Source organism: Bactrocera dorsalis, chromosome 3, assembly GCF_023373825.1.
Source record: "Bactrocera dorsalis isolate Fly_Bdor chromosome 3, ASM2337382v1, whole genome shotgun sequence".
In the NCBI taxonomy this organism is placed as follows: Eukaryota; Metazoa; Arthropoda; class Insecta; order Diptera; family Tephritidae; genus Bactrocera; species Bactrocera dorsalis.
The window spans coordinates 55,407,181-55,422,193 of record NC_064305.1 but is presented as its reverse complement, the minus strand read 5'-3'; the positions used below and the strand labels follow the sequence as shown (position 1 = coordinate 55,422,193).

Here is a 15,013-nt window from a genome sequence, read left to right as displayed (position 1 = left end):
TTACAGTTCTTGCTTAACTCGAGATCCCTGTTTTGCTGAATGGGTAGTGCAAGCACAGGCGTAAGTGCCCTTAGTCTACCATACAGGTGTTGGCGTGCATTTAAATACGAGTTCTCATTCATAGGTTCATTTAGGGCTTTTGCAAAGCGCAAACCTGGCAAATTAAATCTTCTCACTTCTCCGTGGGGCAACCCATTTTCATGTAGGTATCTGTGACTAATATACATTTATTAACAAATTAACTAATACTCTTCTCAAATTACCTTTTTTTTAATTTGTTACACAAGACAATTTTGGATGCTGAATAAAAGTTTTATTAAAAACTCCTGTTTAGTATGTAGGAATATATTGCAATATTGTTCTCACTGAGTAAAGCTATCTCTGACACGGAAATAAGTAATTAATTCAAGTTTTGGGACTAAAAATGAAAATTTTATACCTGAATAACAAATTAAAAAAATGTTTACTTTAGGTTTATAATTAAAATTTACAAAAATTGTGTGTATGAATTTAAAATTATCATACGGTGCTTCCATTCTCCCTGTTCTACTATTTTGATTATCTTTGGAAAAGAGAATTTTATTTTTAATACGATTTTAAGGTAGATTAACACCGCTTGTGTTATTTACGAGTACATTTAATTACTTTTAATCAAATTAAAAATTTCCTCATTGTTTTATTCCAATTTCCAAAATAAAAATTTCCGTTTTTTAATTAAGGATTCATGAAAAAATAGTTGTAGTACAAAATCTGCAGTATTAAGACGAGAATTATATAAAGGGTTTCCAAGTGATATGATTTCTTTCACAAGAAAAAAAACGCTAATTGTTAATGAAATTCTATTTGTGTTTTTATTAAATGTGAAATACAATCGATACAATTAGTTCTGAATATAATCTCATTCAAATGGCCTCCACGACTTCTTTTGTAGGAACAAATTCACTGAACCCAATTTTCGAATATTTTTTCCATTAAATAAAGTTGTATGTCATGAATAGTATGTTCAATATTGACTTCTAAGTCTTGAGGAGATGGTTTATTGCTAAGACCCAATGACTTCACATAATCCCATAAGAATTATCCTAACGCAAGTAGTGTTAAACCACAACTTCATGGAGGCCATTAAAAGTCAGACTTTCTTGAAATAATCGAATCACCAAACTTTGTATCTAATAATTCAATTGGAACCAAATATTATCAAAATCAAATTCTTAGCATAGGAGCCATAAAAGGTTGGTTATCATCGATTTATACCGCTCTCCATTGACAGTAACAGTGTCACCAGCTTTACTTCGAAAGAAGTATGGGCCGATGATTCCACCCATAAATAATTCATAGATTTTTTTCGCACCATAATCGACAGTTTTTTATTTACCACTCCATTCATCTGAGTGCTCATCAAAGAAGACGATTTTCTTAAAAAAAATAGTTATCGTTCTTACAAGGCAAAATCAGCAAATTCACGACGTTTACCAATGGCTTAAGTTTTTGAGTGGGAACAATTTTATCCAGATGCGAGCCCGAAACTTTCCTCAAAATCCGCCAGTTATGGTTTGAGACAGTCACAATTCTTAAGAACATCTTCGAATCGACAAATTGCCATCTTAAACAAGACTTGACCGACCGAAAGCAACATTTTCATTACTTCTAGCGGTTATTTGTCTTATTGACACTTGAGCATTATGTAAAAAAAAAATGTACGCTCGAAATTTAAAACAATTCGACGAATAGCGAGCACAGGTGGACGGTCATTACGACCTTAAATTGGCAAAAACGCACGAAAAGTTGCAATTGGAGAATGATTATTTTGATTATAAAAACGAAGAATTAGTAAACGTTCTTCTTGCGTAAATCTTTCCATGATGAAATTGTAAACATTACTGGAAACAATGAAAAGCAAGTAAGGAAGAGATAAGTTCGAGTGCAACCGAACCGCAGAGAATGTATCAATCGAACATATCACAGATGGAACTGAATATTGCATTTTCAAGTATTTCAAGTTCTCAGTCATGCCGCTTCGTTTTTAATTACGGATCTGATAGGATTTATCACGAATTTAATCTGTATACGTTGCTACACTTTGTAACTTTAGTGGTAACTTAGCATTATTTATTATATTCAAAAATGGAGAAAGTCTTTAATTTTGTTTCTGAAATAAAATGGCAAATTTCTGGATTACATTTATATTGCTTTATATTTTTGGGGTAATTTCCCCATTTCCCTCCTCTGAATCCGCCACTGTAACATATGGGAGTTAGAGTAGTATCGACCCGATTTATTAACTATTATCATGGTACATACTAAAAAAATGGAGTAAAGTCACCTGCAAGTTCGAAAATCTTTATATACGTTATATGGGAGCGCAGGGAAATATTGACCCGATTCAAGCCATTTCTGATACACATATTTACTATTGCCAGGAAGGGTTCTTTCTCAATTTCAATTGCATATCCCATACTTTCACAAGAGTATAAAATGTTCGGTGAACATTGTGAACTTAGCCTCTCCTTACTTGTTAAAAATGCTTATGTTTAATTTTTCCCACATCTGCCCTTCTACTGAGTTAACCAAACATCTTCTTCTCTAACACTCTTACAAAACCTAGTTCCCACCTCATTAACTGCTCTCCCACAAATATACATATGTATAGAAATATAAATATATGCATATGTGTTATATCCTCATATAAATATAAAATATTATTATCGCGCTAAAATCGTTAATGTTGCACTAATGGGAGCATTCAAGAGTAAAACAAAAAGCACGAGAACGTGCTGTCATCTCTGGTGCCTCAGTATAGGCCCATTCATACATACATATGTATGTGTGAAGAATGTATAAATGCGGTTGTGAGAAATGCATGAATTGAGGTTGATCGGTATGTGAAAGGAAATGTGATTGGTTCCCAACAAACCGCGTATTCCCCAAAGCTCTGCGTGGCATAAACAACACACAACCACGCACACTAATACTCAGAGTTGTTCACAATTGCACGGTGATAAGCGCACAAGAATTTATGTAAAAGATGTGTATGTGCATCGCAAGCCGGCGTTTATTGCACTTACTCCCATGCATGAGAATATACATACATATGTATTTGTGTGTGCATGGGATTACATTGAAATAATTACCCATATTTCACCGGCTAAAGGCGACTCATCTTCAGTGTTGCGTTACAGCGACGACGATTTTGGCTATCGCTTTATAACGTGCTCTTGTTGCCTCGTCGCCTGTCGCTATGTTATTGTGGCCACGGCTGTGTATTTAGTGTCAATCACAACAACAATAATACCCATAAGATTATTGACGGCAAAACAAATCAGCCGACACAACAACAACAACAGCGGCGATAGCTACATCGTCGGCGCAGCCACAACCACAACGACAACTAAATCAGCGTGATTTTCGTGCGAAAATCTCGCGATTTACCCGCCGGCTATACAACATATTCAACAGCAACAGCGGTCAATAAGAGGCGAAATAGCCACAGTCGAGCCGATTCAACTGTAGCGCAACCAACTGAAGATGTGCCGAACGCGATTCATGTGGCCGGTTGCTGCCTGTTGGCGCGATCGCTGGGTAGCCGAGTTGCCGAATTGGCTTGCGGAAAGCTTTGGTTGACTTGCTGGCCGTTGCCGAGACCGCGACCGAGGCCGTTGCCGATTGTCTTATGTCCACGAATGCGCTGAAACCGCAGGCGTCGCGTCGGCTGTTGCAACTCGACGGTTCCTGTGTATGTGGGCAGCTAGATAACCAAACGGATAAATCTACAAACAGCCGTCGAATTGGTGGACCTGCCCGGCGGTAAGTAAGCGCTGCAACGCCTGAATTGACGCACCGAAAGGCAATATGTTGGTTGCGCTGAACTGTGGATTTCGGCAATGCACGACGAAGCGTTGCCATGAAAGCCGCAAATCCCACACATATATTTGCAAAAACAAAAGCAACAGAGCCAGCAACAACAAGAGCACATATCAGGAGATAACTACAAAGGGCTGCACGTTATTGCGAAGTACCGCGAAGTCCCTGCCGGCCACTCGTCATTTTGTTCGGTGCGTTTTCGGGCGTTTGTGATGTCGACTTGGTTTTTGCATCGTGTGAATGCTCGGTTTAGCGCCGAATTATAACGAAATAAGATCATCATTTCAGGGTTTTGTTTTTAATGGTGGTTGCGACAGTGTGAATTCCGTACATAACGGTAAAGCTCAAAAAACTAAGGATTGACATGTTCGTCTTCTTGAGACATTAAAAAAGTATCGAGGTTTCTGTGTGATTTTTCCGTACATCAATGCACCCCTCTTCCTATGTAATAAAAAACTAGAATAGATTTTAACTTTGTTGATTTGGGAGTAACTATAGGCTCTATGCTTAATTTTAGTATTCATTTGGATTCATCGTTTTGAAAGCACGGGGTTTGCATGGTTTTCTTAAATGCTGGACAAAATATTTGATATCCGTGTGTTACTAAAACTCTTGTTACAACTTTGATTAAGTCTATACTGGAATATGGATGTGCGCTTTGGTTTCCCTACTTTTCCCCTTAAAATCTGTTCAAAGACAATTTTCAATTTTCGCCTTAGGGTATGACCTATGTGAATAAAGGAGAAGAAGAAGAATGTATGTAAATTTTTAAGTGAAGTGAATGAAAGGATAAATGATAATAATTTTGCAGGCTCAGATGACATACAATGATACAGTCAGCAAAATGTCTCAAACAATTAGCTTGAAAAATTGTGTCAGCAGTAAAGGCTTAATTTAAGAAAACTTCCCAGAAACTTTTGGTATTGATGTCAGTGGTAAACTAAGCATTAACCAGTTCTGGTTCTCATCACCGACATCACATATCTAAATCTGCAACTTTCGAAGTACGATCAACGCTCTACATTCTGAACTCTGCCTTTCTGGCTTTTCCCAACAATAACAAACATAAATCAATCTTAGTTTGCAGTTTGCAGTCGCTGATGGATGAATGGCTGTAATTACAATTGGTGTATAATGATGACTTTATTAACAGCAATTATAATAATAGCAACAGCAACAACATAACGAATATCAATTTAACCGTTCATATGTCGTCGGCTGTGAGCCTCGGAAACGGGCACAACGATTTCTATTGTTAGTTGAATTGTGTGATGAATGTTGAGTAGAAATATGCATTTCCCAGTGAACGTGTGTCACGATAAGCATAGGCACTGAAGAGTGCTTCACAGAGCCCCAGGCGATGTGCTGGCATTTATTTGCCGCAATCTTGGGTAATATGATACAACTGCATCACTGACAATAGGTACTGACTACACTCGTATGTGCAGTGACTGCAACTTATTGACTAGCGACGGGCCACAACGCGGCAGCGTGAAAGGGAGAGGAAGTGTAGAAAGCGACGCCAAATACAATATTCTGCCATACGAAAGTCATATCTACAGGCGAGGGCACAAACAACCGTCGCCTGTGCCCACAACGCTGCCGCCTGGGTCAAAATCAGCGACCATTTTGCTGTCAGGCAAAAGCTATGCGCGCATTCGTTGCTGAGTGAGAATTTCGCGGTTTTCACAACCAAGCGGATGATGGCAAACAGCTTGTAAACAACAACAATAAGTCCACTTTGTTAGACACACAGCCGTCCGCAGCCGACGACACCGTCGCCACAGCAGCAAACTTAGCGTCACTCCGTCTTCTCTATGTTGTTGCTGCAATCATTCATTCATGTAATCACACAAACACGAAATACATACATGCACCTATACACACGCACACACACATCCGACTGCATGCATTCATTCACCGCTGTTGCTGTAATTGTTGCAATGCTGTTGATATTTGCCTGTCAATGTATCAACGCCGTCGCAATGGAGACAATTTCCGCCGATGGAAATTGTCTGAGAATCACTTCACCGCAACGGTTACACGTTCGCATTTTGTGGTGTTTTCAATTTACCACTCACACAAAGTGGTAGTGAGTTCGTATATAAACACACATACATGTATTGGCACATACAATACTAACGTAGTTGTGTGTGACACGTATTGCGTTTGGATGGAACCAAATTGTCGGTGAAAGAAGTCTCCAACTGCCTCACTCTTATATGAAACTTCACCTTAGTGTTTCACTGAATTTAGTAGAATCTTGTGTATTGTATTTACCTAAATCCTTCATTTAACATCTCATTAACTTATACCCTTCTCATACATTTCACTAACTGATTTTGAAGGATAAACTGCTAGACCTTAAGCTAACCCAAAAAGTCTGGTATAACCTTTTAGCTGTAATGGTGCCTTGTATTCAAATATATGTAATTTGCTTGATTCTGAAGAATTGTTAATAATGTAGGATAGAGAAATTCAGTTCTCCACTTCTTCGACTGAGTTGAAGTGCTCATTGATTTCTAATTTTTATTACAAAACTTGCTAACCGATGACATTGAAGCATAACTGATTTATATGAGAAATGAGAGACTTTTCAAAACACTTTGATCGCTAAACTATAATCTATGTCAGGTAAAAGTATTTGATATATAGTAAAACAGAAGGACTAAAATTATGACTGAACTACAAGCTCAAGAAAGTGTGTACTAATTTTATTTTTATATCTAACATTGAAATATTATCATACAATTTTACTAAAGAGCTCTGACCATTATACATTGTGCCATATATTTATAGACATTTTGTAGACATATCTCCCAATTTAACTAATATGAATGACGTAAAATCAGTCTGACGAACGGATATGTTTACAATAGGTAGAATATTCGGAATAAGCAGAGCAGGAAAGACATACCATAGTTCCATTTCAAATATTTTTGGATGAAATTTGCTAGTATATCGCTATTCGGTATAATTGAATTACCTATGATGAGATGAAATATGATCATGGAATTCTAAGAGCATTATAGGCAGGGGGCATGGTAGAGGCTCGATTAATTATAACCAGTAGAGCTCATACCAGTAATTTTCGATACTAGAATAAATCATATGAAAAGTTAAAAAATCTTTGAGAAAAGTAAAATGAAGTAAGAAAAAGGGAAAATAATTCAATTAAAAATTAGTAGAAAATAAAATTTCGCTTGAACAGAATAAAATTGGCTAAAAAGAGGGTTACACCATAAGTACACACGAGCGAGGACGTTGTTGTGGAAGAAGAAAATGTTTTATGCTAATTTGCTAAAATGTCATTTACAAAAAAGGCAAAATTACAACATATTTCCAAAAGTTCTAGACTATATATTGTTTCGAAAAAGCTTTATTCTATATATAATGTAATAACAAATTTTGGTAACTGAATAGCAGATTTTCTTCTTCGCTTTATATATTACTGATGTTGATTATGCTGACTTGGAAACAAAACGTATATTATAGAACCTATTTTTTGTTCATTGCTGTGGCGAATAAATAGAAGTCTGTGAAAAAAGGGATACTTTTCTACAAAACCAATCAAAGAGAAATACACGTCGTATGAGTAATTCTACTTTTTATGTTAACCTAATCTACAACTGTATAGTAATTGATTCAAAATTTTAAACTTTATCTAAAATTCTTTTGCAAATAATTACGTAATTTATAATGTAATACAAAAAAGGTAGCACTTACCTTTTGGGGCAAGAGGAATCCACTGTCAAAGCTGCCCTTTGCTCCAAAGCCACGAAAGAAGTTCTGGAAGAGAAATTTAAATAAATGTTGTTGTAGAAATTTTTCTATAGAGCTGAATAAATAAATATATCTTTTACCCATTGTATGAAAATTAAATACTTAAAACGAGAAAGCTTATAATAAATTCCCAATAACACTGGTAGAAACAAAATTTGTGACATAAAAATTCTTAGGGGTTTCTAATGCAGTTTGATACCGTGAAGTCAAATCTGAAAATAGTATTTCCATCACCCACATATATTCTGTAACCTACCGCTTTAGATTTTACAATACATAAAATATCTTTATTACGATCGGGGATTTATCCGGTTTAGACCAGTTCTATCTGCTTGTTTGAAGTCAAATCAGCATATTTGCGATCATTTTATTTTACAAAATTTATCAGTAGACTAACGGTGTACAAATCGGTTACGAGTTAAATGTTTGGATAGCAAAACGTTTTTTTACGTTTTAGAAATTACTGTCTTTAAGATTTTTAGGTACAATGCCCACCCAGGCAGTGCTAATGGTTTGGAGTTACAGACTGCTATTTTTGCCTCACGAATATTAAAAGTATTGGACCGAAGTGCAAACATACGGTTAAGTAGTGTAATTTACCATCACAGTGAACAACTTTCTACTCCAAAAGCACCAGAATCTTGGAGCCTCGATGAAGAACTAATATCGACTAGCTCTTCAAGTGATGTTACAGAAAACGCAAAGGGAATGACAACCGATCCTTTATTTGATTTACCAGAATGTTCAGCAGTGCCGCATCTAATTTCACCAGGTGAACTTAATGACTTAGTTCGAGATCTAAGCCTTTCAAAATCGCAGTCCGAACTTTTAGCATCCAGACTAAAGGATTGGAACTTTTTCCAAAGTAATATTACTTTTTACAGAAAATGGCAGAAAGACCTCACAAATTGCTTTCTTCAAGAAGGGCATCTAGTATACTGTTCAGAAGTTAACCTTTTGTTTAACGCACTAGGATAGAAACATGATCCTCGTGGTTGGCGTCTATTCATTCATTCCTCTAAACTTAGTTTAAAGAGGGTATTGGTTCATAACGGTAACAAATATTCATCTGTGCCCTTAGCTCATGCGTTTCATATGAATGAAGAATTTTTGTTTAGGCAGTGGACAGAAATGGAAGAGGGTTCTTGAATCTGAAACAAAAATTTCCAAGAGTCAGTGAAGCAAAAATTAAGAAGGGCATATTTGTGGGTCCGCAAATAAAAGAAGTAATGAAAGATAAAACAATTGAAGAAATGTTCAATGAAACTGAAATATGAGCCTGGAGTGCCTTTAAAAGTGTTGTTAAAAATTTTCTTGGAAATGTGAAAGCTGATAATTATAAAGATGTTGTGACTGAACTACTTATTACCTATAAAAAAAATTGATTGCAACATGTCCCTTAAAATTTACTTTCTGGACTACCAACTGGATTTTTTTCCCGAAAATTTAGACGCTGTAAGTACAAAGGTAAGTGGAGTATTGTTAAGGAATACTACAAAAGCAAAATATCGCCGGAAAACATCGACAGTAACATTTTAAGGTACTATTTGGTTAATAAAATAATATAGCAATAATATCTATCGCTGTATGAAACAAAAAATCCTCATAGCAAAAAAACTAAAGGTGACTGAAGAAATCTGTAGCTATTTTCTGCATTTATGGCAATTTTTTACATAATAAACACTTTGTTCAGTTCATGTCACAAGAAACAATTGGACCTTTGTTTACCAGTGTAATCAATATGAAAATCTTTAAGCAGTAGTTTTCAACAAATACTTATGTAAAGTTTCTAAATCAAATTCTAAACTGTTGAAGAATTGGTAATTTCATAGGTTTTATAACAGATAAACTATTTTTCAATTATTCTTAATGTTATAGCATAACATATTTTATGGATATCTGAATTCAATTTTAGACACTATGAAGGTGTAAAGTGGCTTTGTACTTTCAATAATCCATGACATTACCGCAGGATGTGCTGCGATAGATCTGTACATATGGGAGTATTTATCAACGGTAGGAAGAGACTAACTATTAAGTAAAGTAAGCGATCAGTGTGTGGCGCCTAATAGATAGTCTGAAATGTTCGTACCGTTAAATTTTTATTTTTGTTTTCTCATTTTGTTATTGAATATAATTGAAATGGAAATTTGATATTTATTGAATTGCAAGTATCTCCGGTTTAATGACATGAGAGAACATTAAAGTTCTAAATTTGAATAAAATTGCATTTTCGCTTAGTCTGGCTTGTCTGCTCGTGTAGCTTATTAGCATAGAACCCCCTACTCCGTCGCTATTAGATTTATGAAGTCTAGCAGAGATCTTGTCACATTTTATGCTCACTTGGTCATTTCTTCAATGCTAAGCAATGCGGAACAAAGATCATCGCGTAATTTGTCATATCAATGCGGAAGGGCTCCACGATTTTGCGTAAAACAAGAAAACAACGTTACTTTGGTGGCACCGAAGCTATAATACCCTTCATATGCGCATTTTCAATAGTGTAAAATGGTATAAAAGTATATTTATCATGATTTTGAATGGTTAGTTATAGGCTTTGCTGTTATAGTCGTCCAATCTGAACAATATTTTTGGAGGTATCGCGAGATAGTAATCTACTCTAAAGTTATATTGTCAAATAGACAAGTTTTCCATAAATAGGCTTGAGTTTGATCGATCAGTTTGTATGGCTGATATATGCTCTAGTTCCGATCTGAAAAATTTCATCATATATCATAGCGATTTTAATCTACGATAAATTTCTAGAAGGTATCTTCTCAAATAAAGCAGTTTCCATACAAAGACAGGATTTCAATAGTTCTCTTTGTATGTACAGACGGACACGCCGATGTCATTTTACGTTTCTTCTTGGGTGTTACAAACTTCATGGCAAACTTCATATGCCCTGTTCTGGGTATAAATAAATGCTTTACTCAGCCTTTGAGCAGTCCTTTGGATTAAGATTAGCATTGGCATTCCAGAAAAAGTCCCCATCAAAACATATGTTGTGATCCAAAAATTGGATTATTATTTTACAACACTTATAGCGACAGAATAAGGGATACTTTTTTAATGGGCTAAATGATCAATAAAATCAGACTAAACGAAAATGCAAATTTAGTGACTTTTATTATCTAAAAGAATTTAATGAAATCGTCCATTAAAAGCTTTTGTGAGCAGTAGTAGTCTTATATTATTTCCCCGTAATGTATCGAATGGAAAATAAATAGTATTCTAATTTTGTGTGTTCTGCCTTTCTTTAACGATATCAACTTTTCAGACTGTCTATTAGACGCCACATACACTCTACAGAGTGATATCATATAGCAAAAGTACTAGATAATCTTAATAGATAAAAATAATAAGATGAAGAAATTATGAGGAACTAATATCTTTGTGGGTTGGGATGGTCGAATAAAAGCTAAAATAATCTCACAAATTATGTAGTTACACCAAGAAAAGCTGAGTATAGTGCAATCTGTACAAAAGCTGTTTGAAAAAGATTATTTTTTGGAAGCTAGTATTAATTGTGAAATCAATTTGTTTTTTACAAAGAGAAGAATATACACTTATTATAAAAAGTATCCATATTCATGCCGACCAGACAGACGAACGTGCATATACGCTACAAGGGATTCCAAGGTTTTTACAGACTGATTTCTTCTATTTTTGAAAGTATTCTGTTCTAAAACATATTATAAAGTAATTCGAAGGTAAGGAGATATATAATATGAAAATATGTGATGATGAGGCCAATTTCGCTTGGTTATGTAGATTGTTTAGATGGAATGGATTGCAGTTGAGTAAAGAATTTTATGGATTGATTTCTTTTATTTCTTATCTGAATATATTCCTAAATTTGAGGGTAATGGGAGTATAGAAACCAACTTAGAATAGTTATTTTTAGAGCACTCCCATACGTCAGTAGAATAACTCGTCACTAATTTTGGAGCGTTATATTTATTAATTGCTTAGTTTTCTATAGTGATAATTAAAAAACTTCTTGTTATGTTATGACCCATAAGCTTGCTCTGTGGCCTATTTTAGCCCATGTTGAAACTTATCTTAGAAATGTTACATGCTAAACTATGTATGAATGTGAAAGTAAGTTCCAAAGCTTGAAATTTTAAAGAAAAACGGACGGAACCAGATATTAGTTGAACTTATGATAAAGAGTTATCTGCCTTTTTACCAGTTTTGATACCTTTGCACTTACTTCCGGTTCCCCCAAAATGACCAAACAAGCCGAAAGCGCGATATAGTCTCGCCATTCTGACCAGCTTCACGTAAGTATGTATGTAAATAAATTCAATTATTTTGAAGTGGCAACAAACAACTGTTAGTTGAGGCGCTAAAGCAAAATTTGCAAGAATATCAATATATATGACATGGTATTTATATAAGTGTATTCAAATATTTGTATGCCTACTTTATGAGTTATTTTCGCAAATTTAATTTGGATGTCGAGATATGGCTTTGTGTAGCGCCCACCTTCAAAATACATTTATCAACCCTTGGTCATTATTTATATGTCTCTGAAGTTGCGGATATTTAGCATGTGAGAGAATTTAAGTATTAATCGTTAATCGATCGTAACGATGTACATTATATAAGCACTTTGAAATGTTGGACTCACAGTTTTGAACCTCACAGAAACAGTGTATACAGGGTCACAAGATATGTGATGATATTGATTTGCTACGATGTTTTAAACGCCCAAAAGGGAACGTCAGAGATTCTATAAAATATGTAATGAAACGATCAGCGTGACGAGCTGAGTCGATTTAGCTATGTCCGTCTGCCTAAATATACGCGAACTAGTCATTCAGTTTTTGAGATATCAATGGAAAATTTCGCGCACGTTCGGACCACTATAGTATATATGTAGATGCCTTACAAACTGAATGATTGGATTCAAGCGCTTGCATGGAAAATTTTTTCATTTCATGAGATATTTTCACGAATTTAGGAATGGGTTATTATCTATGGCAATAATGGAGTATCAAAAGAAATTGTTCTGATCGATTCAATATAGCATGTACTTGCCGTACAAACTGAACGATTGCAATCGAGTGCTTGTAATTAATATCTTGCATTTGCGAAGTGTTTAAAGCTTCGGTGAAACCGAAGTTAAAGTTTTTTCTTTTTCATAATATTACTCACAAAATATTCTTCAGATTGAGGAAATGCACTTTCACGTATTCAACAGCAACTTTTTAAAATTCAAAATTTCACAAAAGTTCACAGTTTCACTTATTATATTTTCACCAAGCAAAATATTTTACTCCAGAACCCGCCTAAGTAGTTTAGAATCACTGGCTTCGACTTTGTGGCAATAGATTGTTTGTTGATAACTCGATTTATGACTTTGTCAACAACTTGTGTTTACTTTCACACTTTATCGCTGAGCACTGAATTTTACCTGACTTGCATTCGCGCCGAATGTCCGCTTCGAACTGAAGTCACAAGTGCACGCGACTGGCCGCCGAGACCACGCTGCTTGCTGATATGGGCTGACTGTTGATTGTCGGCGCTATTGCCGTCGCTGTTGTTGCTGCTGCGCGTGTTGGTGGTGGTGGTTCAAATGCTCTGCACAACCGTTTACTACTTGGAGCGCCAACTTGGCTTTCGTCGTGGGCCGTTGTACTTGCTGTGCCGCTGCAGCTGGTTTGATAGCGCCGCTGCGATGTTCGTTGCAACAGTCGTTGGCGAACTTGTCTGCGACAACTTGTTCGTTTGCTGCACACGCGCTCTTCGACTTGCCACTTGCTGCGCCCTCCCTTACACTGGCCAACTGGCGTAAAACTTGTTTATGCTTTGCTGTTGCTGTTGCTGTTCTGTTTATTGTTATTGCTGTTGTTGTCGCAACTGTTTGCAGTTATTTCCTTTCCGCTCGCACTCTCTCAGTGTCTAGCGCTCTCGCTTAGGCGCACACACAAATGTACCCACCTTATTCCTAGACGACCTTGATGTGGCGCAGAATCCTCCGCTTGCTTTGTTGGCTTTCTTCTCGCCGTATTGTTGTTATTGTTGTCGCTGTGGCGCGCTTTTCAAATGTTTCCTTCAGTTGTTTACAGCGGTTGCGGTGCGCAGTGTTGTTGTTCGATTGCGAATGTTTTGGTTTGTGGCGGCGACTTTTTCTCTTTTTGGTCGCTAGTTCTTCGCCCCCTTGGTGGCACACCGCTGCGCTCTGCGGCGCCTCGTTCGTTCACGTTTTTCTGGTTGACTTATCTATTTCCGGCTTCGAATGTGTGCCACTGTGTGTGTGTTGGCTCCGCTATTATCTGCACTTATGTACAAGCGTTTTTCTGTTTTTGCTCGTGTTGTTGCCGCTGCGCTAATAGCTGGTGGAGTGCTGTTGTTAGACTTTTTATTGATTGATGTATGGGAAGTTGTTGGTCTTGTATCAATGTATCCAAATCGTTGTAGTTGTTCAGCCTTTTAGCTGCATATCTGTAAGTAATTAAAATGAAAACAAGATTAGCAAACTGCTGTGCCACTTAGCGTCTTGAACGACGGCAATTTACTAGGAATGTCGTCGCTAACACATGTGATCCTTCTTCGTCACGTTGATTAGCAATAAGTACTAATACTAGTTAATAATCGATACTACTCAAAGACTATCGCAAATATCCGCTTGAAACTTGACTCCAACCGTTTTTGATATAAGCAATTGAATGCTAATGTTTTGGTCGAAAATTTAATCGTCACCTGTCGAGGTCCTATTGAAAAAGGTGGCTCTGAATAAGGACAGAGTAGGCGCCAATTTGTCTTACAATGTCAATATAAATATTTTATATATTCGAAACATGTTTGATAAGATGTAACTCCCAGCATAAATCGATAAGTGAAATCGTTTTTATGCCTTTAGGTGTGGGGTGTGGCCCCTTAATTTTGCAACATGTTATGGCGTTTCAGTTTTTTGGACGAAACTATGGATCATAAGCAGCTTTTTAACACTTAACACATGCGGTCCACATATTCCGATTTTTATAAATCCAAGGGAACTTAAATTTCATAAGTTGTCATGAAAAGGAAAACAACGTGCGGAATTTTATTTTGTTTATAACTTGTCAACTTATAGCAGAAACCATGTGTTACAAAACTAGTTTGAGGTAGCGAATCGTAATACTAGTCTACAGTAGTTTTGGTGCTCTATATAACGGGTGATTTTTTTTGAGGTTAGGATTTTCATGCATTAGTATTTGACAGATCACGTGGGATTTCAGACATGGTGTCAAAGAGAAAGATGCTCAGTATGCTTTGACATTTCATCATGAATAGACTTACTAACGAGCAACGCTTGCAAATCATTGAATTTTATTACCAAAATCAGTGTTCGGTTCGAAATGTGTTTCGCGCGCGTGTT

The 15,013-nt window shown here is 36.2% G+C and overlaps 1 protein-coding gene across 2 annotated transcripts in view; it reads right to left on the bottom strand.

The window, feature by feature from the left end:
* The window catches only part of LOC105227699 (BTB/POZ domain-containing protein Tiwaz), an 89,418-nt gene that overhangs the window by 38,338 nt on the left and 36,067 nt on the right, over positions 1-15,013 (bottom strand). The window contains exons 2-3 of one of the 2 annotated variants that reach the window (XM_011207190.4): positions 12,808-14,097; positions 7,588-7,650 (exon numbers count right to left, since the gene is read on the bottom strand). Coding sequence is in view for 1 of the 2 variants with exons in the window: in XM_011207189.4 (XP_011205491.1) it covers positions 7,588-7,650; positions 13,067-13,077 (74 nt within the window). In the remaining variant the exon portion in view is untranslated. The remainder of the gene's footprint in view (positions 1-7,587; positions 7,651-12,807; positions 14,098-15,013) is intronic. The other variant, XM_011207189.4, reaches the window with a different exon arrangement.